Here is a 23,662-nt window from a genome sequence, read left to right on the forward strand (position 1 = left end):
CACAATGGAGTAATTGTATTTGCAAAGCCACACATTTTCCAAAACATTGAACTTATTTTTCACCGAACTATTGAAACGGGAAACATTAATGAGGTATGCCAAATTATTGCATTTAAGCACCTCCAAATCATATATGTATTATTATACAGAAATCCTTCATTTCCAGTGTCAAGGTTAAGGAATGCAGTTGTAGACTGCTTAGAGCAGGAATTGGGCGTAAGAAATCAAATAGTCATTTTGGGTGACTTTAATATATGCCGCTCAACCAGTGAATCTGTAATGGAAAGGAAGCTAAATGAACTAGACTTCTCGGCGCTTTTGGAACGAGTTTCAACAACGAAACAAAACACGAGCATAGATTGGGCATGAGACTCCTTACAGTCATCACGACGGAATTTTTCTCTCCCTGTGATAAATGTATAACATATAATTAGTAAGTAATAGTAAAACTATATGATTAAACCAAGTATTAATATTTGACAAGTTATATAAAATATAACTTAACGTATGGCGTATAAATCTGGGAGAAGGACTTTTGGACGGCAATGGAATTATTTCTAACCGACGAACTAGTCAAAAAGGATGGTGTTCCTTGAGTGGAATGTGTATATGTATATATATTACTCTCCATTACTCTAAGTAATGTTTGAATCTTTACCTATGTATATATCAAATAAAAACACCTCTTAACGAGGTAAAAAACTAGTGACGACCGCACCTTCAACATACAAAAGTTCTGATATCAACATTTGTGACGAAAAATTATTACACTCGTCATTAAATAGACTTTCTAATATTTTCTCATTCGGCCCGCCCTAGCAAACTATTCCAACCTTTTTCCCTTCACAGGCATTTTCTATTGCAGCGTGCCGAATGAGAAAATATTAGAAAGTCTATTTAATGACGAGTGTAATAATTTTTCGTCACAAATGTTGATATCAGAACTTTTGTATGTTGAAGGTGCGGTCGTCACTAGTTTTTTACCTCGTTAAGAGGTGTTTTTATTTGATATCAGAAGTTTTTGTTTGTTTACTTTTGCTCTCATAGGAGCTAATATATACATTTAAATTTAAATTGGTCAATCATAATTTTTAAACTATTGTATTTTAACAAATTGAGTTAAAAAGGCGTTGAAGTATTTCAAAATACCTTTTAAACGAGGTATAGCACATGTCTGTAACTTTAGTAGTGTAGAACTTACAAACTAACGAAATTTAGCTATTTTTAGCTCTTTCCCGCTAAAGTAGCGGCTTTTTCCAAAAGTCGTAGAACAAAAGATTCCTATATGGAACTCTTAAGTGCAAATTTACTGATTCCATGACCCTAAAATACAGTTCGGATACCCTCCCACAAAATTCAATACTCAGGGAGCGTTAATTGTTCGAGCTGGCAACAGTGGCTATTTTCGTATAAAAATAACTATTAAACGTGACTTTTTACAGTAATGTGTTATATACCAAAATTTAAGGAATCTCAAGGGCTATACAGTTTAAGGTTTTAAAGAAAATCGTTAGAGCCGTTTTTGAGAAAAATAAAAAAAAGCTAAAAAAAAAGTTTTAAAAAATTGTCTTTTGTTCATATTTTTTTAACTATTACATTTACACAAATTGCATATAGAAGGCGTTTATAGCATTTCAAAATACCTTTCAAACGAGATGCAGCACAAGTCTGTAGCTTTAGTAGTATAGAAGTTACGGCTTTCCGAATTTTAGCTATTTATAGCTGTTTTCCCGCTAAACTAGCGAGTTTTTCCAAAAGTGGTAGAACAAAAGTTTTTTATATCGATGTGATGAACGTCATATCAAATTTTCAGAACTTAAAAAACATGTTTTGGACAAGTGGACAAGTGGACAAGTGGACAAACTGACAAACAGAATTAAATTTTCATTTTGGGAAGAAGAAGAAAATCTTATTTTGGCTATAACTTTTGAACGGAGCGTCGGATTTTGACAAATGACCCCTCATTCGACGGGTATTTTCAAAAGGAATACAAGTAAATCATTGCGAGGGGGCATTTATCCCCACCGGCCCCAACAGCTCCAAATTTCTAAATTTTTACTTTTTCACTTTCACCGCTCTCTCTCCCAATCCAATTGATTTTCTTAAAGTCTTGGTATGCAATCCTTTAAGTTTTTGCAATACCTTTCGATTGGTGTATTACTCATTACGATCTGACTATCACAGCAGATTTTCATTTCTTCGTGTATATATAGTAGTCGCCTTCGCACACTCTCCTGGTGCGCTTCGTCACTACATGGACTGCCGTCCATAGTGATTTAAATAAAATATTTAATATTGGCGTATAAATTAAGAGCAGGGACATGAAACTTGGCGCACAATATTAAAGTTAATTGTTAATCAAATTAATATTATTATACAAGTTATATAAAATATAACTTTAAAATAGTTTAATATCGATGTGTATATGTATATATATTCCATTACTATATGTAAAGTTTGAAACTTTACATCTGTATATATTTAAATAATATATTTAATATTCGGGTATAAATTTAGCGCAAGGGCATGGAACTTGGCGCACAATATTAAATTAATATTATTCTATAAGTTATATAAAATATAACTTTAAAATAGTTTAATATACCTACACAGTTCATCGTTGATCGATGAACTAATCAAAAAGGAAATGCAAATTTGCAGAGTACAACATAGCGGAAGGGCTGCTTTCAGAAATTAAACGCCATTTTGGCGTGAACATATTTAATATTGGCGTATAAATTTAGAACAAGGGCATGAAACTTGGCACACAATATTAAAGTAATCATTAAAATATTTAGTATGTAAGTAATCTGTTAAAACAGCTGTAAATATTATTACAAGATTATATTTGATACAAGGTCTTAAAACTTGGCGTACAATATAACGAAAAATCCACGCAAAGATCATATGGTGGTATATAAAATAAAGAGGATTAATACTCTTGGCAGGTATAAAACTGTCCGACCTACCATTTATCCATCATTGGATTAATAAGGTCGCTGATGAGGGAGTGTGGTGACTCCCGAAACAGTTTTTAACATATTTGTTCTTTGGCCTTTGTATTAAGAAGACTTCGGATTTATTTTACAGTTTTCTTATTTTTTCCGCAACTTTTGCAATTATAGCAATTTCGGCAAAGTCTGCAACACCCAAAATCAGTATATTGTCATAAAACCGTTGTGTATGCGCCATGCATTTTAAACCTGAAGGAATTGTCTAATTTTTGACCATAAACCTGAAGGAATTGTCAAATTTTTTACCATCATAATTGAACTTTCTTTCTGATCGGGTTGGGCTTTTAAATTTAGGATTATTTGCTTTCCATTCAGCGCAAGTTTATTATGCTTATGTGCCACGCCCATTTTAACGCCCACACTCGCTACAAGATCAGAGGGTGAAATCTGCAAGGGTATTAAAACTTCGGCTTGCCGAAGTTAGCTTCCGTCCTCGTTTTTATATATTATTAAGTTAAGTTTTTTTTATATATTATTACACAAAGTTCCTTTTTTTCGATAGTACAGCGCTGTCCTCCTCGATTCTCATAATTTTTGACCATGAACTTTTTTGAAGGTATAGGTGCTCTCCTCCTCGATTCTCATAAAAGCGTTGTGTATGGGCCATGCATTTAAAACCTGAAGGAATTGTCTCATTTTTTACCATCATAATTGAACTTTTTTTTAATGATCTCGGAAGCTATAAGAGCTAGAGCCTTGTACTTTTAGATTTAGATTCCATTGTTTTCTATTCAGCGCAAGTTTGTTATGCGTATGTGCCACGCCCACTCCAACGCCCACACTCGCTATAAGATTTTGTTATGCGTACGTGCCACGCCCACTCTAAAGCCCACATTCGCTATAGGAGCTAGACTGTTTGCGTTTTAGATTTAGTTTCCTTTGCTTTCTATTCAGCACAAGTTTATTATGCGTGTGTGCCACGCCAACTCTACAGCGCTGTCCTCCTCGTGCGTCCTTGATCAGGGTAAAAGCGCGTGCCGATCGAACGTCTATATCTCATACTTTTCATATTAACAATAGTTAAATGCTGTGAAAATATCCCTTTTTTTCTATTTTTACATGACATTTTTGCAGTACTAAAGCTGCTGACATGAAAATATGCAAATCTTATTTATTTATGTATACGTTGCTCAGGGTAATAGTTCTTGCTAATCAGACAACTGTATACTAAAGCTGCCGTTTAATAATTAAATTGGTTACATGTAGGAAATATTTTTTTTATATATTATTAAGTTAAGTTTTTTTTATATATTATTACACAAAGTTCCTTTTTTTCGATAGTACAGCGCTGTCCTCCTCGATTCTCATAATTTTTGACCATGAACTTTTTTGAAGGTATAGGTGCTCTCCTCCTCGATTCTCATAAAAGCGTTGTGTATGGGCCATGCATTTAAAACCTGAAGGAATTGTCTCATTTTTTACCATCATAATTGAACTTTTTTTTAATGATCTCGGAAGCTATAAGAGCTAGAGCCTTGTACTTTTAGATTTAGATTCCATTGTTTTCTATTCAGCGCAAGTTTGTTATGCGTATGTGCCACGCCCACTCCAACGCCCACACTCGCTATAAGATTTTGTTATGCGTACGTGCCACGCCCACTCTAAAGCCCACATTCGCTATAGGAGCTAGACTGTTTGCGTTTTAGATTTAGTTTCCTTTGCTTTCTATTCAGCGCAAGTTTATTATGCGTGTGTGCCACGCCAACTCTACAGCGCTGTCCTCCTCGTGCGTACCTTGATCAGGGTAAAAGCGCGTGCCGATCGAACGTCTATATCTCATACTTTTCATATTAACAATAGTTAAATGCTGTGAAAATATCCCTTTTTTTCTATTTTTACATGACATTTTTGCAGTACTAAAGCTGCTGACATGAAAATATGCAAATCTTATTTATTTATGTATACGTTGCTCAGGGTAATAGTTCTTGCTAATCAGACAACTGTATACTAAAGCTGCCGTTTAATAATTAAATTGGTTACATGTAGGAAATATTTTTTTTTATATATTATTAAGTTAAGTTTTTTTTATATATTATTACACAAAGTTCCTTTTTTTCGATAGTACAGCGCTGTCCTCCTCGATTCTCATAATTTTTGACCATGAACTTTTTTGAAGGTATTGGTGCTCTCCTCCTCGATTCTCATAAAAGCGTTGTGTATGGGCCATGCATTTAAAACCTGAAGGAATTGTCTCATTTTTTACGATCATATTTGAACTTTTTTTTTATGATCTCGGAAGCTATAAGAGCTAGAGCCTTGTACTTTTAGATTTAGATTCCATTGTTTTCTATTCAGCGCAAGTTTGTTATGCGTATGTGCCACGCCCAATCCAACGCCCACACTCGCTATAAGATCTAGATGTTTGGGATTTTAGATTTAGATTTCTTTGCTTTCTATTCAGCGCAAGTTTGTTATGCTTATGTGCCACGCCCACTCTAACGCCCACATTTGCTATAAGTGCTAGAGGGTTGGCGTTTTAGATTCAGTTTCCTTTGCTTTCCATACAGCGCAAGTTTATTATGCGTGTGTGCCACGCCAACTCTACAGCGCTGTCCTCCTCGATTCTCATAATTTTTGACCATGAACTTTTTGATGGTACATGTGCTCTCCTCCTCGATTCTCAAAGAAACGTAGAGGGTTGAGCAATAAAATTGTTTATTTAAGTGCTGCGTCACTCGCTTTTCAGCTTTTTCTGTGCGTATACTTTTGTGGTGAAGTGGTTTTGGTGATTTTCAGTCTTTTTAAAGACTAAATCGTAAACTGGATTAAATTGGATTGGATTGGACTTGAACTTGGATTTGGACTTGGATTTCGATTTGGACTTGGACTTGGACTTCATCACCCTTTGATTGGATTTGGATTTGGATTTGGTTTACGATTTGTACTTTGATTTGGATTGGCACTTGGACTACTTCACCATCAAAAGATACGTTTTCTTTTTAAATATTTGCATTTTTCTAACTTAGTATTTGTATTTTTTTCTAACTTAATATTTGTATTTGTAGATTAGTATTACATCTTTCTTTTTCAGGTTCATATTATATGCATATATATCTTTTTCAGGGGTTTCAGGTTTATTTTATAAGCATCTATATCTCATCTATTACATACATTTCTTATTTAAAATCTTTATCTTAATCTTCAATTTGACAAACATTTCTGACGAATTTTTATCAAAATGCCGCGCTTAAAGAAAACTTCTGCGGATCAAAGACGTCGGGCTATAAATACTCGTAGTCAGGCTTTTTATAGGGATAATTTAAATGAAGTACGTTCCCGAAATTCGCAACGATTGGCAGAAGCTCGGGAAGCGGATACGCAAGGCAGAGAAGAAGAACGCTCGCAAGATGCACAGGCTCATGCCGCACGCAGACGAAATCGTAGGTTCGCAGATCGAGAGCGGAATCGGAATACCGCGGATCGTGCCATTCAAAGAGAAAGCCCCACCTATAGAGAGGCTGAGCGCGATAATGATGCTGCGCGCCACGTTCTAATGCGCTCTTTGGAGGACTACAGAATAATTGAACAGCAAAGAAATACTATAGAGCACGCCATAAGAAGGGAAAATACGACCTATAGAGAGGCTGAGCGCGAAATTGATACTGCGCGCCACGCTCTGATGCGCTCTTTGGAGGACTACAGAACAATTGAACAGGAACGAAATACTATAGAGCACGCCATAAGAAGGGAAAATACGACCTATAGAGAGTCTGAGCGCCAAGTGGATGCTGCGCGCCACGCCCTGATGCGCTCCTTCGAGGACTATAGACTAATTGAACAGGAAAGAAATACTATAGAGCACGCCATAAGAAGGGAAAATACGACCTATAGAGAGTCTGAGCGCGATAATGATGCTGCGCGCCACGTTCTAATGCGCTCTTTGGAGGACTACAGAACAATTGAACAGGAACGAAATACTATAGAGCACGCCATAAGAAGGGAAAATACGACTTATAGAGAGTCTGAGCGCCAAGTGGATGCTGCGCGCCACGCCCTGATGCGCTCCTATGAGGACTATAGACTAATTGATCAGGAAAGAAATACTGTAGAGCACGCCATAAGAAGGGAAAATACGACCTATAGAGAGGCTGAGCGGGAAATTGATTCTGCGCGCCACGCTCTGATGCGCTCTTTGGAGGACTACAGAACAATTGAACAGGAAAGAAATACTATAGAGCACGCCATAAGAAGGGAAAATACGACCTATAGAGAGTCTGAGCGCGATAATGATGCTGCGCGCCACGTTCTAATGCGCTCTTTGGAGGACTACAGAACAATTGAACAGGAACGAAATACTATAGAGCACGCCATAAGAAGGGAAAATACGACTTATAGAGAGTCTGAGCGCCAAGTGGATGCTGCGCGCCACGCCCTGATGCGCTCCTATGAGGACTATAGACTAATTGATCAGGAAAGAAATACTGTAGAGCACGCCATAAGAAGGGAAAATACGACCTATAGAGAGTCTGAGCGCGAAATTGATACTGCGCGCCACGCTCTGATGCGCTCTTTGGAGGACTACAGAATAATTGAACAGGGAAGAAATACCAGGGAGCAAGCTATAAGAAGGCAAAGTACTGCTTATAGAAATGACTACCGTCAGCGAGATGCAGAATACCATCGGACGGCAAGGAGTGATCTTGCAAGGAGAAGCCAGCAGCAAAGGATAAATTCTTCGCAAAGAAGAATGACCCGTCAGCAAACCCGCATAATGGTAGAGCAAGTCCGGGAAATGAATGAGGCTCGAGTTATAAACTATCGAAATAATTCACAAAATCGCGCAGCAGAGTCTCAAAGACAATCCCAGCGAAATATTGATGCGAGAGCTAGATTGTCTCCTGAAGAGCAGATTGAACAAAGAGAGCTACAAGGGCAAATTAGACGATCTGGAGCACGTAATACCTATTTAAATAATATAAAGATGGGTCCTAGTAAAATATGTACAAGTTGTGGAGGACTATGGTTTCCCTTTCAGGTTAAAGCGCTAAACAAAAGGATTATAATATCTAAATATCCTCAACTTGATGTTTCAAAAGCCTTTTACTTATCTGAAAAGTTTCCCAATTCATCTGACCGTTATTTCTTCTGTAATACATGTCACGCAAGGATTTCCAAAGGGAAAATACCAAACTTATGCTTATCACAGGGCTTCGACCTACCTGAAGTCCCTCCTTGCTTAAAGGATCTAACATGTCTGGAAGAAAGATTGATTTCACCGAGAATACCATTTATGCGAATTGTTTCATTGGGATATGAGAGGCAATGCGCAGTAAGAGGAGCCGTTACTAATATTCCCATTTCGGTGTCGGAGACTGTCACTGCCCTGCCGCGCACTTTTGAGAATACACATGTAGTTCAAGTGCATCTAAAACGAAAATTGGAGTATCGGCATAGTTTTATGACTGAAACTATTAGACCAGGCAAAGTTATGGAAGCGATGCGTTACTTGGTCAATACGGAATTATACCAGAAGCATAATGTCTTTGTTTCTCAAAACTGGCTCGATGAATTTCGAGGTAATAATGAAGTTGCGTTTATTGCTGACAATAGGGATCTCCCAATTGTGGAGGAACTTTTAAATGAGCAAATGGAAGTCAACCCTGCTCCACAGATCAGCACTGATGAAGACAATTTAAATCCTGGAGGACAGGAAACTTTATTAGAAAACGATCCAGTAGAAAACCATCAAATAATAGCAATGGCTCCCGGCGAAGGTCGTCGACCGGTGGACATGACAACTGATGAAGATGCTGAGGAATTATCTTTTCCCACCATTTCGTGTGGAGAAATCTTTAAATGCAAAACAACGTATGGCCGCAAAGTAAAGTCTCAAATTCGGTTTTACGATCGACGGTGTGCAAAAGTTCCAAAAATTTTATATATGTATAAATGCTATGAAATTACACGTATCAAAGACGCAATCTCAATTTGCTTAAGGAAAAAGTCTGGAAACTCACATGTTACCGCTTCAAATATGATGGATGAAACCTTTGTGAACGGCTTAATACAGCATAATGATGGATACCATCTTTTAAAAGGCTTAAGATCCTCTCCAGCTCATTGGGAAGCTGAGAAAAAAAAAGGTATTGGCTATGATTCGGCAATTTGGATTACCCACTTTTTTTATAACGCTCTCGGCCGCTGAGACCAAGTGGAATGAGCTTCTTGTGAATTTAAGTCTAATTTTGGATAACAGAACCATCACCGAAGAAGAAGCAGGCAATCTTTCTAGTACGGATAAAGCTAGATTGATTAGATCGGACCCGGTTACTTGCGCAAGATACTTTGATTACCGACTACGTCAATTGATGAAATTATTTAAATCAAATATTTTCGAGGAATTTAATTTAACTCATTTTTATTGGAGAATTGAATTTCAACATAGGGGGTCCCCACACTCACATGGAATGTATTGGCTTCAAAATGCGCCAAAAATCCAGAGTGACATTGTTCCCGGTAATTTAGAGGAGGTAATAGCTTTTATTGACCGATTTATTTCAACTAATGGAGATAATATTGACCTGCAGGACATCATTAAATATCAGTTGCATAGGCACACAGCTACTTGCAAAAGGGAATTCAACCGAGAAGGAAAATGCCGTTTTAATATGCCGTTTCCGCCGATGCCCGAAACAAAAATTCTATATCCATTTTCCGATGAAGAAAGAATTACGGAAAGGCTAAAAAACACATGGAGGAAAATTCAAGAGCTATTGGACGATAAACGAATCATTACCGAAGTTGAAGTTCAACATTTAAACCAATTTGAAAATATCCTCAACAAACTAGAGGTCGACTACCAAGACTATATTTTAGCTATTCGATCAACTTTAAAGAAGCCGCAAATATTTCTACGAAGAAAATTCTCGGATAGAATGCTAAATGCTTACAATAAGGACATATTAAAACTTCACCGAGCCAACATGGACATTCAATACATTTTAGACGCGTACGGTTGTTGTAGCTATATCATAAACTACATCAACAAATCAAATAGAGGAGTTTCAAGATTGCTTAGAGAAGCCATGGAAGAAATAACAGAAGGAGGACATCGCGATAGATCTGTAAAGGAGAAACTGCAGCATCTTGGAAATAAGTTCATAAATGGAACCGAAATATCAGCTCAGGAAGCTGTTTACAATATTTTGGGGCTGCATTTGTCAGAAACCAGTAACGGAAGCAGGTTCATAAATACATCACTTCCTGAGCATAGAGTCCGAATGGTCAAGTCAAAAAAGGAGTTGGAGCGACTGCCCTCAGACTCTACAGATATATACGTCGCAGGAATAAATGACTATTATACACTTAGGCCGGAAAGTATGGAGCAAGTATGTCTCGCGGATTTTGTCGCACTCTACGATCGAAAAGTCCGCAAAACTAGAAATGAAGAAGATGAATATGCGGAGCATGATGAGGAAGATGAAGAGGAGAATATTGCAGCGGAAAACCTAATTATGCTGAATAATTCGGGTACTCTTAAGAAACGAAGTAAGCCGTATATTTTGAGGTGGAGACGGTTTAGTAAAAATTCCTCAAGATCGGATTATTATCGAGAACTGGTAATGCTTTTTTATCCTTGGCGAAATGAGCAATTGGATATCCTGGAAAATAATAATGAAGACACGTATAATCTCAACAAAATCTTAATTGAAACTAATAGAAAGAACTACGACAAAATAAATGAAGAAGACTTTGAGGACATAATAAGAGAAATACAACAAAACAACAATGATGATCCCGAAGAAAATGACATTCTCGCAACACAACTTTTGGATGATGAATTTCGGGGATTTGCCATTCCCGAAGTGGAACGGAATCCGAATGTGTTTCAAGAAAACCCTACTGATCCCAGTTCTGATGAAGACGGTCCAAGAGTCTTAAAATTGCCTCCATTGATTCCAGTTGATGACGTTTGTAGTTTAGTGCGATCTCTTAATAGTAAACAACGTCAATATTATGCCCATTTAATGCATAATATGAATCAAAAGAATATTTTTTATGAGTATATTGGAGGCGGCGCAGGAGTAGGAAAGAGTCGATTAATTTCGACCATTTATCAGTCACTTATGTTAAGATTTAACACTTTGGCTGGAAGTAATCCAGATTCGGCTAAAGTTTTACTTTGCGCTCCAACAGGTAAAGCGGCCTTTGGAATAAAAGGACATACATTGCATTCATTGTTTTCGTTACCCGTAAACCAGTCTTCTGCTGGATTAAAGCCATTAAGCGCCGATACGTTGAATACTACACATTCCAAACTTATGGATATAAAATTAATTATAATTGATGAAATATCAATGGTGGGAGCTAGAGTGCTATCATATTTGGATTGTCGGTTAAAACAAATTTTCAGAACAAACCAATATTTTGGAGGAATTTCCATAATAGTTTTTGGAGACCTTAAACAGCTTCAGCCTGTTGGTGACAAATGGATATTTAAACCCAACACAAGAGACGCATATAGCGCGATTATAGGAACACCACTATGGGATTTGTTTAAATTTTTTGAATTGACGGAGATAATGAGACAACGTGAAGACTGTGATTTTGCTGTAGCCTTAAATAATATGTCGGAGGGAAATATGACAGATGCCGACATTGCTTTAATAAAGGAGAGAGAGATTCATTCAAGAGATTTGGAATCAATTCCAAGAGAGGCGATTCGACTATTCTATTCAAACGCAAAAGTAAACGCATATAATTACTTAAGACTGGAGCAAATTGATACACAAGAGTTTATATCAACAGCAAAGGATACGGTAAAATCCGCTTCGGATTCAACAGAAAATAAATTTAGGATTTTGGAAAAAGTTAAGGCATATAAAACGTCGGATACTCAAGGACTCCCATATTCATTAACATTAAAAACTTCTGCTAAATATATGATAACAGTGAATATTGACACCAGTGATGGATTAGTAAATGGAGCAAGTGGTGAACTTATGCAGATTGACCAAACACCAAGCGGATCGATATCGACTCTTTGGATGCAATTTACAGAGTCATCAATTGGATCCGAAGCTCGAACAAAAAAAGCAAACAGATCACACCCGGATTGGACTCCAATAGAGCGAATTCTGAGAACATTTCAATACGGTAATAGTAACCGAATTATGATAGAGCGCTTCCAGTTTCCAGTAGTACCTGCTGAAGCCATAACGATACACAAGAGTCAAGGAGCGACATATAGCGAAGTGGTTGTGAATGTGGAAAATCGAATAAGCCGAGCTGCCCTTTACGTTGCCTGCAGCCGAGCAACTAAAGCTTCTGGCTTATATATTATTGGACAATTTTCTGCCCCCAGGAAAATGGAAGAAACAGATTCAGTTTATATTGAGCTAAAAAGCCTCAGAACTGAGAAGAATCTTATACCATTTCATAAGCAAATTTTTGACAATCCCGAAGAGAAAATTATAATTTACTATCAAAACATTCAGGGATTACATTTGCGAATGGCTGATATACAAACGGACATTTTTATAAAATCAGCAGACATCTTGTGCTTTGTCGAAAGTTGGACTCTTAACGAAGAGGATTGCGAAATTAATGGATTTAATAAAGTCGCTCAAATCAATGGTATAAACCAAGGAAACAGAAGGGCTCACAATGGAGTAATTGTATTTGCAAAGCCACACATTTTCCAAAACATTGAACTTATTTTTCACAGAACTATTGAAACGGGAAACATTAATGAGGTATGCCAAATTATTGCATTTAAGCACCTCCAAATCATATATGTATTATTATACAGAAATCCTTCATTTCCAGTGTCAAGGTTAAGGAATGCAGTTGTAGACTGCTTAGAGCAGGAATTGGGCGTAAGAAATCAAATAGTCATTTTGGGTGACTTTAATATATGCCGCTCAACCAGTGAATCTGTAATGGAAAGGAAGCTAAATGAACTAGACTTCTCGGCGCTTTTGGAACGAGTTTCAACAACGAAACAAAACACGAGCATAGATTGGGCATGAGACTCCTTACAGTCATCACGACGGAATTTTTCTCTCCCTGTGATAAATGTATAACATATAATTAGTAAGTAATAGTAAAACTATATGATTAAACCAAGTATTAATATTTGACAAGTTATATAAAATATAACTTAACGTATGGCGTATAAATCTGGGAGAAGGACTTTTGGACGGCAATGGAATTATTTCTAACCGACGAACTAGTCAAAAAGGATGGTGTTCCTTGAGTGGAATGTGTATATGTATATATATTACTCTCCATTACTCTAAGTAATGTTTGAATCTTTACCTATGTATATATCAAATAAAAACACCTCTTAACGAGGTAAAAAACTAGTGACGACCGCACCTTCAACATACAAAAGTTCTGATATCAACATTTGTGACGAAAAATTATTACACTCGTCATTAAATAGACTTTCTAATATTTTCTCATTCGGCCCGCCCTAGCAAACTATTCCAACCTTTTTCCCTTCACAGGCATTTTCTATTGCAGCGTGCCGAATGAGAAAATATTAGAAAGTCTATTTAATGACGAGTGTAATAATTTTTCGTCACAAATGTTGATATCAGAACTTTTGTATGTTGAAAGTGCGGTCGTCACTAGTTTTTTACCTCGTTAAGAGGTGTTTTTATTTGATATCAGAAGTTTTTGTTTGTTTACTTTTGCTCTCATAGGAGCTAATATATACATTTAAATTTAAATTGGTCAATCATAATTTTTAAACTATTGTATTTTAACAAATTGAGTTAAAAAGGCGTTGAAGTATTTCAAAATACCTTTTAAACGAGGTATAGCACATGTCTGTAACTTTAGTAGTGTAGAACTTACAAACTAACGAAATTTAGCTATTTTTAGCTCTTTCCCGCTAAAGTAGCGGCTTTTTCCAAAAGTCGTAGAACAAAAGATTCCTATATGGAACTCTTAAGTGCAAATTTACTGATTCCATGACCCTAAAATACAGTTCGGATACCCTCCCACAAAATTCAATACTCAGGGAGCGTTAATTGTTCGAGCTGGCAACAGTGGCTATTTTCGTATAAAAATAACTATTAAACGTGACTTTTTACAGTAATGTGTTATATACCAAAATTTAAGGAATCTCAAGGGCTATACAGTTTAAGGTTTTAAAGAAAATCGTTAGAGCCGTTTTTGAGAAAAATAAAAAAAAGCTAAAAAAAAAGTTTTAAAAAATTGTCTTTTGTTCATATTTTTTTAACTATTACATTTACACAAATTGCATATAGAAGGCGTTTATAGCATTTCAAAATACCTTTCAAACGAGATGCAGCACAAGTCTGTAGCTTTAGTAGTATAGAAGTTACGGCTTTCCGAATTTTAGCTATTTATAGCTGTTTTCCCGCTAAACTAGCGAGTTTTTCCAAAAGTGGTAGAACAAAAGTTTTTTATATCGATGTGATGAACGTCATATCAAATTTTCAGAACTTAAAAAACATGTTTTGGACAAGTGGACAAGTGGACAAGTGGACAAACTGACAAACAGAATTAAATTTTCATTTTGGGAAGAAGAAGAAAATCTTATTTTGGCTATAACTTTTGAACGGAGCGTCGGATTTTGACAAATGACCCCTCATTCGACGGGTATTTTCAAAAGGAATACAAGTAAATCATTGCGAGGGGGCATTTATCCCCACCGGCCCCAACAGCTCCAAATTTCTAAATTTTTACTTTTTCACTTTCACCGCTCTCTCTCCCAATCCAATTGATTTTCTTAAAGTCTTGGTATGCAATCCTTTAAGTTTTTGCAATACCTTTCGATTGGTGTATTACTCATTACGATCTGACTATCACAGCAGATTTTCATTTCTTCGTGTATATATAGTAGTCGCCTTCGCACACTCTCCTGGTGCGCTTCGTCACTACATGGACTGCCGTCCATAGTGATTTAAATAAAATATTTAATATTGGCGTATAAATTAAGAGCAGGGACATGAAACTTGGCGCACAATATTAAAGTTAATTGTTAATCAAATTAATATTATTATACAAGTTATATAAAATATAACTTTAAAATAGTTTAATATCGATGTGTATATGTATATATATTCCATTACTATATGTAAAGTTTGAAACTTTACATCTGTATATATTTAAATAATATATTTAATATTCGGGTATAAATTTAGCGCAAGGGCATGGAACTTGGCGCACAATATTAAATTAATATTATTCTATAAGTTATATAAAATATAACTTTAAAATAGTTTAATATACCTACACAGTTCATCGTTGATCGATGAACTAATCAAAAAGGAAATGCAAATTTGCAGAGTACAACATAGCGGAAGGGCTGCTTTCAGAAATTAAACGCCATTTTGGCGTGAACATATTTAATATTGGCGTATAAATTTAGAACAAGGGCATGAAACTTGGCACACAATATTAAAGTAATCATTAAAATATTTAGTATGTAAGTAATCTGTTAAAACAGCTGTAAATATTATTACAAGATTATATTTGATACAAGGTCTTAAAACTTGGCGTACAATATAACGAAAAATCCACGCAAAGATCATATGGTGGTATATAAAATAAAGAGGATTAATACTCTTGGCAGGTATAAAACTGTCCGACCTACCATTTATCCATCATTGGATTAATAAGGTCGCTGATGAGGGAGTGTGGTGACTCCCGAAACAGTTTTTAACATATTTGTTCTTTGGCCTTTGTATTAAGAAGACTTCGGATTTATTTTACAGTTTTCTTATTTTTTCCGCAACTTTTGCAATTATAGCAATTTCGGCAAAGTCTGCAACACCCAAAATCAGTATATTGTCATAAAACCGTTGTGTATGCGCCATGCATTTTAAACCTGAAGGAATTGTCTAATTTTTGACCATAAACCTGAAGGAATTGTCAAATTTTTTACCATCATAATTGAACTTTCTTTCTGATCGGGTTGGGCTTTTAAATTTAGGATTATTTGCTTTCCATTCAGCGCAAGTTTATTATGCTTATGTGCCACGCCCATTTTAACGCCCACACTCGCTACAAGATCAGAGGGTGAAATCTGCAAGGGTATTAAAACTTCGGCTTGCCGAAGTTAGCTTCCGTCCTCGTTTTTATATATTATTACACAAAGTTCCTTTTTTTCGATAGTACAGCGCTGTCCTCCTCGATTCTCATAATTTTTGACCATGAACTTTTTTGAAGGTATTGGTGCTCTCCTCCTCGATTCTCATAAAAGCGTTGTGTATGGGCCATGCATTTAAAACCTGAAGGAATTGTCTCATTTTTTACGATCATATTTGAACTTTTTTTTTATGATCTCGGAAGCTATAAGAGCTAGAGCCTTGTACTTTTAGATTTAGATTCCATTGTTTTCTATTCAGCGCAAGTTTGTTATGCGTATGTGCCACGCCCAATCCAACGCCCACACTCGCTATAAGATCTAGATGTTTGGGATTGTAGATTTAGATTTCTTTGCTTTCTATTCAGCGCAAGTTTGTTATGCTTATGTGCCACGCCCACTCTAACGCCCACATTTGCTATAAGTGCTAGAGGGTTGGCGTTTTAGATTCAGTTTCCTTTGCTTTCCATACAGCGCAAGTTTATTATGCGTGTGTGCCACGCCAACTCTACAGCGCTGTCCTCCTCGATTCTCATAATTTTTGACCATGAACTTTTTGATGGTACATGTGCTCTCCTCCTCGATTCTCAAAGAAACGTAGAGGGTTGAGCAATAAAATTGTTTATTTAAGTGCTGCGTCACTCGCTTTTCAGCTTTTTCTGTGCGTATACTTTTGTGGTGAAGTGGTTTTGGTGATTTTCAGTCTTTTTAAAGACTAAATCGTAAACTGGATTAAATTGGATTGGATTGGATTTGAACTTGGATTTGGACTTGGATTTCGATTTGGACTTGGACTTGGACTTCATCACCCTTTGATTGGATTTGGATTTGGATTTGGTTTACGATTTGTACTTTGATTTGGATTGGCACTTGGACTACTTCACCATCAAAAGATACGTTTTCTTTTTAAATATTTGCATTTTTCTAACTTAGTATTTGTATTTTTTATACCCGTTACTCGTAGAGTAAAAGGGTATACTAGATTCGTGCAAAAGTATGTAACAGCTAGAAGGAAGCGTTTCCGACCCCATAAAGTATATATATTCTTGATCAGGGTCACTAGCCGAGTCGATCTAGCCATGTCCGTCTGTCCGTCTGTCCGTCTGTCCGTCTGTCCGTCTGTCTGTCTGTATGAACGCTGAGATCTCAGAAACTACAAAAGCTAGAAGGTTGAGATTTCCCACACATATTCTTTGGCTTCCTACGCAGCGCAAGTTTATTTTAGCCGAGCGCCACGCCCCCTCTAACGCCCACAATCGCCCACTAACGATTTTAAAATTGGTCCTGCGCCCACATCTTTAAAGATTTCCGAGAAGTAGAAATGCAATTTTGTTGTGTATATTTATACCTATCAAAATGTAGAAGACATTTTTCAAATCGGACCATTCATTAAAAAGTTATACGCTTTATAAATTGTCAACATATATCTATCTCCCTCGCAATCCCTTTAGCTGAGTTACGATTATTAGTCGGGACACCAACCCGACACAGCGTTCGCACTCCCTTTAGCTGAGTGACGGGTATTAGATAGTCGGGACACGAACCCGACTATAGCGTTCTCTCTTGTTTCTAACTTAATATTTGTATTTGTAGATTAGTATTACATATTTCTTTTTCAGGTTCATATTATATGCATATATATCTTTTTCAGGGGTTTCAGGTTTATTTTATAAGCATCTATATCTCATCTATTACATACATTTCTTATTTAAAATCTTTATCTTAATCTTCAATTTGACAAACATTTCTGACGAATTTTTATCAAAATGCCGCGCTTAAAGAAAACTTCTGCGGATCAAAGACGTCGGGCTATAAATACTCGTAGTCAGGCTTTTTATAGGGATAATTTAAATGAAGTACGTTCCCGAAATTCGCAACGATTGGCAGAAGCTCGGGAAGCGGATACGCAAGGCAGAGAAGAAGAACGCTCGCAAGATGCACAGGCTCATGCCGCACGCAGACGAAATCGTAGGTTCGCAGATCGAGAGCGGAATCGGAATACCGCGGATCGTGCCATTCAAAGAGAAAGCCCCACCTATAGAGAGGCTGAGCGCGATAATGATGCTGCGCGCCACGTTCTAATGCGCTCTTTGGAGGACTACAGAATAATTGAACAGCAAAGAAATACTATAGAGCACGCCATAAGAAGGGAAAATACGACCTATAGAGAGGCTGAGCGCGAAATTGATACTGCGCGCCACGCTCTGATGCGCTCTTTGGAGGACTACAGAACAATTGAACAGGAACGAAATACTATAGAGCACGCCATAAGAAGGGAAAATACGACCTATAGAGAGTCTGAGCGCCAAGTGGATGCTGCGCGCCACGCCCTGATGCGCTCCTTCGAGGACTATAGACTAATTGAACAGGAAAGAAATACTATAGAGCACGCCATAAGAAGGGAAAATACGACCTATAGAGAGTCTGAGCGCGATAATGATGCTGCGCGCCACGTTCTAATGCGCTCTTTGGAGGACTACAGAACAATTGAACAGGAACGAAATACTATAGAGCACGCCATAAGAAGGGAAAATACGACTTATAGAGAGTCTGAGCGCCAAGTGGATGCTGCGCGCCACGCCCTGATGCGCTCCTATGAGGACTATAGACTAATTGATCAGGAATGAAATACTGTAGAGCACGCCATAAGAAGGGAAAATACGACCTATAGAGAGGCTGAGCGGGAAATTGATTCTGCGCGCCACGCTCTGATGCGCTCTTTGGAGGACTACAGAACAATTGAACAGGAACGAAATACTATAGAGCACGCCATAAGAAGGGAAAATACGACCTATAGAGAGTCTGAGCGCCAAGTGGATGCTGCGCGCCACGCCCTGATGCGCTCCTTCGAGGACTATAGACTAATTGAACAGGAAAGAAATACTATAGAGCACGCCATAAGAAGGGAAAATACGACCTATAGAGAGTCTGAGCGCGATAATGATGCTCCGCGCCACGTTCTAATGCGCTCTTTGGAGGACTACAGAACAATTGAACAGGAACGAAATACTATAGAGCACGCCATAAGAAGGGAAAATACGACTTATAGAGAGTCTGAGCGCCAAGTGGATGCTGCGCGCCACGCCCTGATGCGCTCCTATGAGGACTATAGACTAATTGATCAGGAAAGAAATACTGTAGAGCACGCCATAAGAAGGGAAAATACGACCTATAGAGAGTCTGAGCGCGAAATTGATACTGCGCGCCACGCTCTGATGCGCTCTTTGGAGGACTACAGAATAATTGAACAGGGAAGAAATACCAGGGAGCAAGCTATAAGAAGGCAAAGTACTGCTTATAGAAATGACTACCGTCAGCGAGATGCAGAATACCATCGGACGGCAAGGAGTGATCTTGCAAGGAGAAGCCAGCAGCAAAGGATAAATTCTTCGCAAAGAAGAATGACCCGTCAGCAAACCCGCATAATGGTAGAGCAAGTCCGGGAAATGAATGAGGCTCGAGTTATAAACTATCGAAATAATTCACAAAATCGCGCAGCAGAGTCTCAAAGACAATCCCAGCGAAATATTGATGCGAGAGCTAGATTGTCTCCTGAAGAGCAGATTGAACAAAGAGAGCTACAAGGGCAAATTAGACGATCTGGAGCACGTAATACCTATTTAAATAATATAAAGATGGGTCCTAGTAAAATATGTACAAGTTGTGGAGGACTATGGTTTCCCTTTCAGGTTAAAGCGCTAAACAAAAGGATTATAATATCTAAATATCCTCAACTTGATGTTTCAAAAGCCTTTTACTTATCTGAAAAGTTTCCCAATTCATCTGACCGTTATTTCTTCTGTAATACATGTCACGCAAGGATTTCCAAAGGGAAAATACCAAACTTATGCTTATCACAGGGCTTCGACCTACCTGAAGTCCCTCCTTGCTTAAAGGATCTAACATGTCTGGAAGAAAGATTGATTTCACCGAGAATACCATTTATGCGAATTGTTTCATTGGGATATGAGAGGCAATGCGCAGTAAGAGGAGCCGTTATTAATATTCCCATTTCGGTGTCGGAGACTGTCACTGCCCTGCCGCGCACTTTTGAGAATACACATGTAGTTCAAGTGCATCTAAAACGAAAATTGGAGTATCGGCATAGTTTTATGACTGAAACTATTAGACCAGGCAAAGTTATGGAAGCGATGCGTTACTTGGTCAATACGGAATTATACCAGAAGCATAATGTCTTTGTTTCTCAAAACTGGCTCGATGAATTTCGAGGTAATAATGAAGTTGCGTTTATTGCTGACAATAGGGATCTCCCAATTGTGGAGGAACTTTTAAATGAGCAAATGGAAGTCAACCCTGCTCCACAGATCAGCACTGATGAAGACAATTTAAATCCTGGAGGACAGGAAACTTTATTAGAAAACGATCCAGTAGAAAACCATCAAATAATAGCAATGGCTCCCGGCGAAGGTCGTCGACCGGTGGACATGACAACTGATGAAGATGCTGAGGAATTATCTTTTCCCACCATTTCGTGTGGAGAAATCTTTAAATGCAAAACAACGTATGGCCGCAAAGTAAAGTCTCAAATTCGGTTTTACGATCGACGGTGTGCAAAAGTTCCAAAAATTTTATATATGTATAAATGCTATGAACTTACACGTATCAAAGACGCAATCTCAATTTGCTTAAGGAAAAAGTCTGGAAACTCACATGTTACCGCTTCAAATATGATGGATGAAACCTTTGTGATCGGCTTAATACAGCATAATGATGGATACCATCTTTTAAAAGGCTTAAGATCCTCTCCAGCTCATTGGGAAGCTGAGAAAAAAAAGGTATTGGCTATGATTCGGCAATTTGGATTACCCACTTTTTTTATAACGCTCTCGGCCGCTGAGACCAAGTGGAATGAGCTTCTTGTGAATTTAAGTCTAATTTTGGATAACAGAACCATCACCGAAGAAGAAGCAGGCAATCTTTCTAGTACGGATAAAGCTAGATTGATTAGATCGGACCCGGTTACTTGCGCAAGATACTTTGATTACCGACTACGTCAATTGATGAAATTATTTAAATCAAATATTTTCGAGGAATTTAATTTAACTCATTTTTATTGGAGAATTGAATTTCAACATAGGGGGTCCCCACACTCACATGGAATGTATTGGCTTCAAAATGCGCCAAAAATCCAGAGTGACATTGTTCCCGGTAATTTAGAGGAGGTAATAGCTTTTATTGACCGATTTATTTCAACTAATGGAGATAATATTGACCTGCAGGACATCATTAAATATCAGTTGCATAGGCACACAGCTACTTGCAAAAGGGAATTCAACCGAGAAGGAAAATGCCGTTTTAATATGCCGTTTCCGCCGATGCCCGAAACAAAAATTCTATATCCATTTTCCGATGAAGAAAGAATTACGGAAAGGCTAAAAAACACATGGAGGAAAATTCAAGAGCTATTGGACGATAAACGAATCATTACCGAAGTTGAAGTTCAACATTTAAACCAATTTGAAAATATCCTCAACAAACTAGAGGTCGACTACCAAGACTATATTTTAGCTATTCGATCAACTTTAAAGAAGCCGCAAATATTTCTACGAAGAAAATTCTCGGATAGAATGCTAAATGCTTACAATGAGGACATATTAAAACTTCACCGAGCCAACATGGACATTCAATACATTTTAGACGCGTACGGTTGTTGTAGCTATATCATAAACTACATCAACAAATCAAATAGAGGAGTTTCAAGATTGCTTAGAGAAGCCATGGAAGAAATAACAGAAGGAGGACATCGCGATAGATCTGTAAAGGAGAAACTGCAGCATCTTGGAAATAAGTTCATAAATGGAACCGAAATATCAGCTCAGGAAGCTGTTTACAATATTTTGGGGCTGCATTTGTCAGAAACCAGTAACGGAAGCAAGTTCATAAATACATCACTTCCTGAGCAAAGAGTCCGAATGGTCAAGTCAAAAAAGGAGTTGGAGCGACTGCCCTCAGACTCTACAGATATATACGTCGCAGGAATAAATGACTATTATACTCTTAGGCCGGAAAGTATGGAGCAAGTATGTCTCGCGGATTTTGTCGCACTCTACGATCGAAAAGTCCGCAAAACTAGAAATGAAGAAGATGACGGTTTAGTAAAAATTCCTCAAGATCGGATTATTATCGAGAACTGGTAATGCTTTTTTATCCTTGGCGAAATGAGCAATTGGATATCCTGGAAAATAATAATGAAGACACGTATAATCTTAACAAAATCTTAATTGAAACTAATAGAAAGAACTACGACAAAATAAATGAAGAAGACTTTGAGGACATAATAAGAGAAATACAACAAAACAACAATGATGATCCCGAAGAAAATGACATTCTCGCAACACAACTTTTGGATGATGAATTTCGGGGATTTGCCATTCCCGAAGTGGAACGGAATCCGAATGTGTTTCAAGAAAACCCTACTGATCCCAGTTCTGATGAAGACGGTCCAAGAGTCTTAAAATTGCCTCCATTGATTCCAGTTGATGACGTTTTTAGTTTAGTGCGATCTCTTAATAGTAAACAACGTCAATATTATGCCCATTTAATGCATAATATGAATCAAAAGAATATTTTTTATGAGTATATTGGAGGCGGCGCAGGAGTAGGAAAGAGTCGATTAATTTCGACCATTTATCAGTCACTTATGTTAAGATTTAACACTTTGGCTGGAAGTAATCCAGATTCGGCTAAAGTTTTACTTTGCGCTCCAACAGGTAAAGCGGCCTTTGGAATAAAAGGACATACATTGCATTCATTGTTTTCGTTACCCGTAAACCAGTCTTCTGCTGGATTAAAGCCATTAAGCGCCGATACGTTGAATACTACACATTCCAAACTTATGGATATAAAATTAATTATAATTGATGAAATATCAATGGTGGGAGCTAGAGTGCTATCATATTTGGATTGTCGGTTAAAACAAATTTTCAGAACAAACCAATATTTTGGAGGAATTTCCATAATAGTTTTTGGAGACCTTAAACAGCTTCAGCCTGTTGGTGACAAATGGATATTTAAACCAGTGGTGGCCAGCAGAAGCAGCACACATACAATAAAAGAATGCATTGCTTTTGTGTGAGTGCGAGCATGCACGAATTTGCCTGTGTGCGTGACGTTTTTCAGCTTGACAGTGTACATGTGCGTCGAAAGGCTGCAGCGCGCTGGCAGAGCAGCGGCAGAGAAATTGCCTATCCCGTGGGCCCTGCGCGCTGCCTCTGCTGGCCACCACTGATTTAAACCCAACACAAGAGACGCATATAGCGCGATTATAGGAACACCACTATGGGATTTGTTTAAATTTTTTGAATTGACGGAGATAATGAGACAACGTGAAGACTGTGATTTTGCTGTAGCCTTAAATAATATGTCGGAGGGAAATATGACAGATGCCGACATTGCTTTAATAAAGGAGAGAGAGATTCATTCAAGAGATTTGGAATCAATTCCAAGAGAGGCGATTCGACTATTCTATTCAAACGCAAAAGTAAACGCATATAATTACTTAAGACTGGAGCAAATTGATACACAAGAGTTTATATCAACAGCAAAGGATACGGTAAAATCCGCT

General features: G+C 37.6%; 3 protein-coding genes across 3 annotated transcripts; all 3 read left to right on the top strand.

Annotated features, from left to right (window-relative positions):
- Positions 1 to 6,192: 6,192 nt before the first annotated feature.
- LOC138914129 (trichohyalin-like) lies at positions 6,193 to 7,924 on the top strand. Its single transcript, XM_070219369.1, has 2 exons — positions 6,193 to 7,728; positions 7,799 to 7,924. The coding sequence occupies exons 1-2, from the start codon at positions 6,193 to 6,195 to the stop codon at positions 7,922 to 7,924; spliced, it is 1,662 nt and encodes a 553-aa protein (XP_070075470.1).
- A 9,919-nt stretch (positions 7,925 to 17,843) lies between these two features.
- Positions 17,844 to 18,704, top strand: LOC138914130 (immunoglobulin G-binding protein H-like). The gene has a single exon (XM_070219370.1). The coding sequence runs from the start codon at positions 17,844 to 17,846 to the stop codon at positions 18,702 to 18,704; it is 861 nt and encodes a 286-aa protein (XP_070075471.1).
- An 84-nt stretch (positions 18,705 to 18,788) lies between these two features.
- LOC138914131 (uncharacterized) lies at positions 18,789 to 19,701 on the top strand. The gene is made up of 2 exons (XM_070219371.1): positions 18,789 to 19,505; positions 19,576 to 19,701. Exons 1-2 carry the CDS (start codon positions 18,789 to 18,791, stop codon positions 19,699 to 19,701), a joined length of 843 nt encoding a protein of 280 aa, XP_070075472.1.
- Positions 19,702 to 23,662: the final 3,961 nt, after the last annotated feature.

The sequence above is a fragment of the Drosophila takahashii genome, unplaced genomic scaffold, assembly GCF_030179915.1.
Source record: "Drosophila takahashii strain IR98-3 E-12201 unplaced genomic scaffold, DtakHiC1v2 scaffold_126, whole genome shotgun sequence".
Lineage (NCBI taxonomy): Eukaryota > Metazoa > Arthropoda > Insecta > Diptera > Drosophilidae > Drosophila > Drosophila takahashii.

Bases quoted from the DNA above. Each gene is read 5' to 3' on its own strand.
- LOC138914129 (XM_070219369.1), top strand. From the start codon at position 6,193: ATGCCGCGCTTAAAGAAAACTTCTGCGGATCAAAGACGTCGGGCTATA. The intron at 7,729-7,798 runs GTAGAGCAAGTC...AAAATCGCGCAG, and splicing joins GTCAGCAAACCCGCATAATG to CAGAGTCTCAAAGACAATCC.
- LOC138914130 (XM_070219370.1), top strand. From the start codon at position 17,844: ATGCCGCGCTTAAAGAAAACTTCTGCGGATCAAAGACGTCGGGCTATA.
- LOC138914131 (XM_070219371.1), top strand. From the start codon at position 18,789: ATGCGCTCTTTGGAGGACTACAGAACAATTGAACAGGAACGAAATACT. The intron at 19,506-19,575 runs GTAGAGCAAGTC...AAAATCGCGCAG, and splicing joins GTCAGCAAACCCGCATAATG to CAGAGTCTCAAAGACAATCC.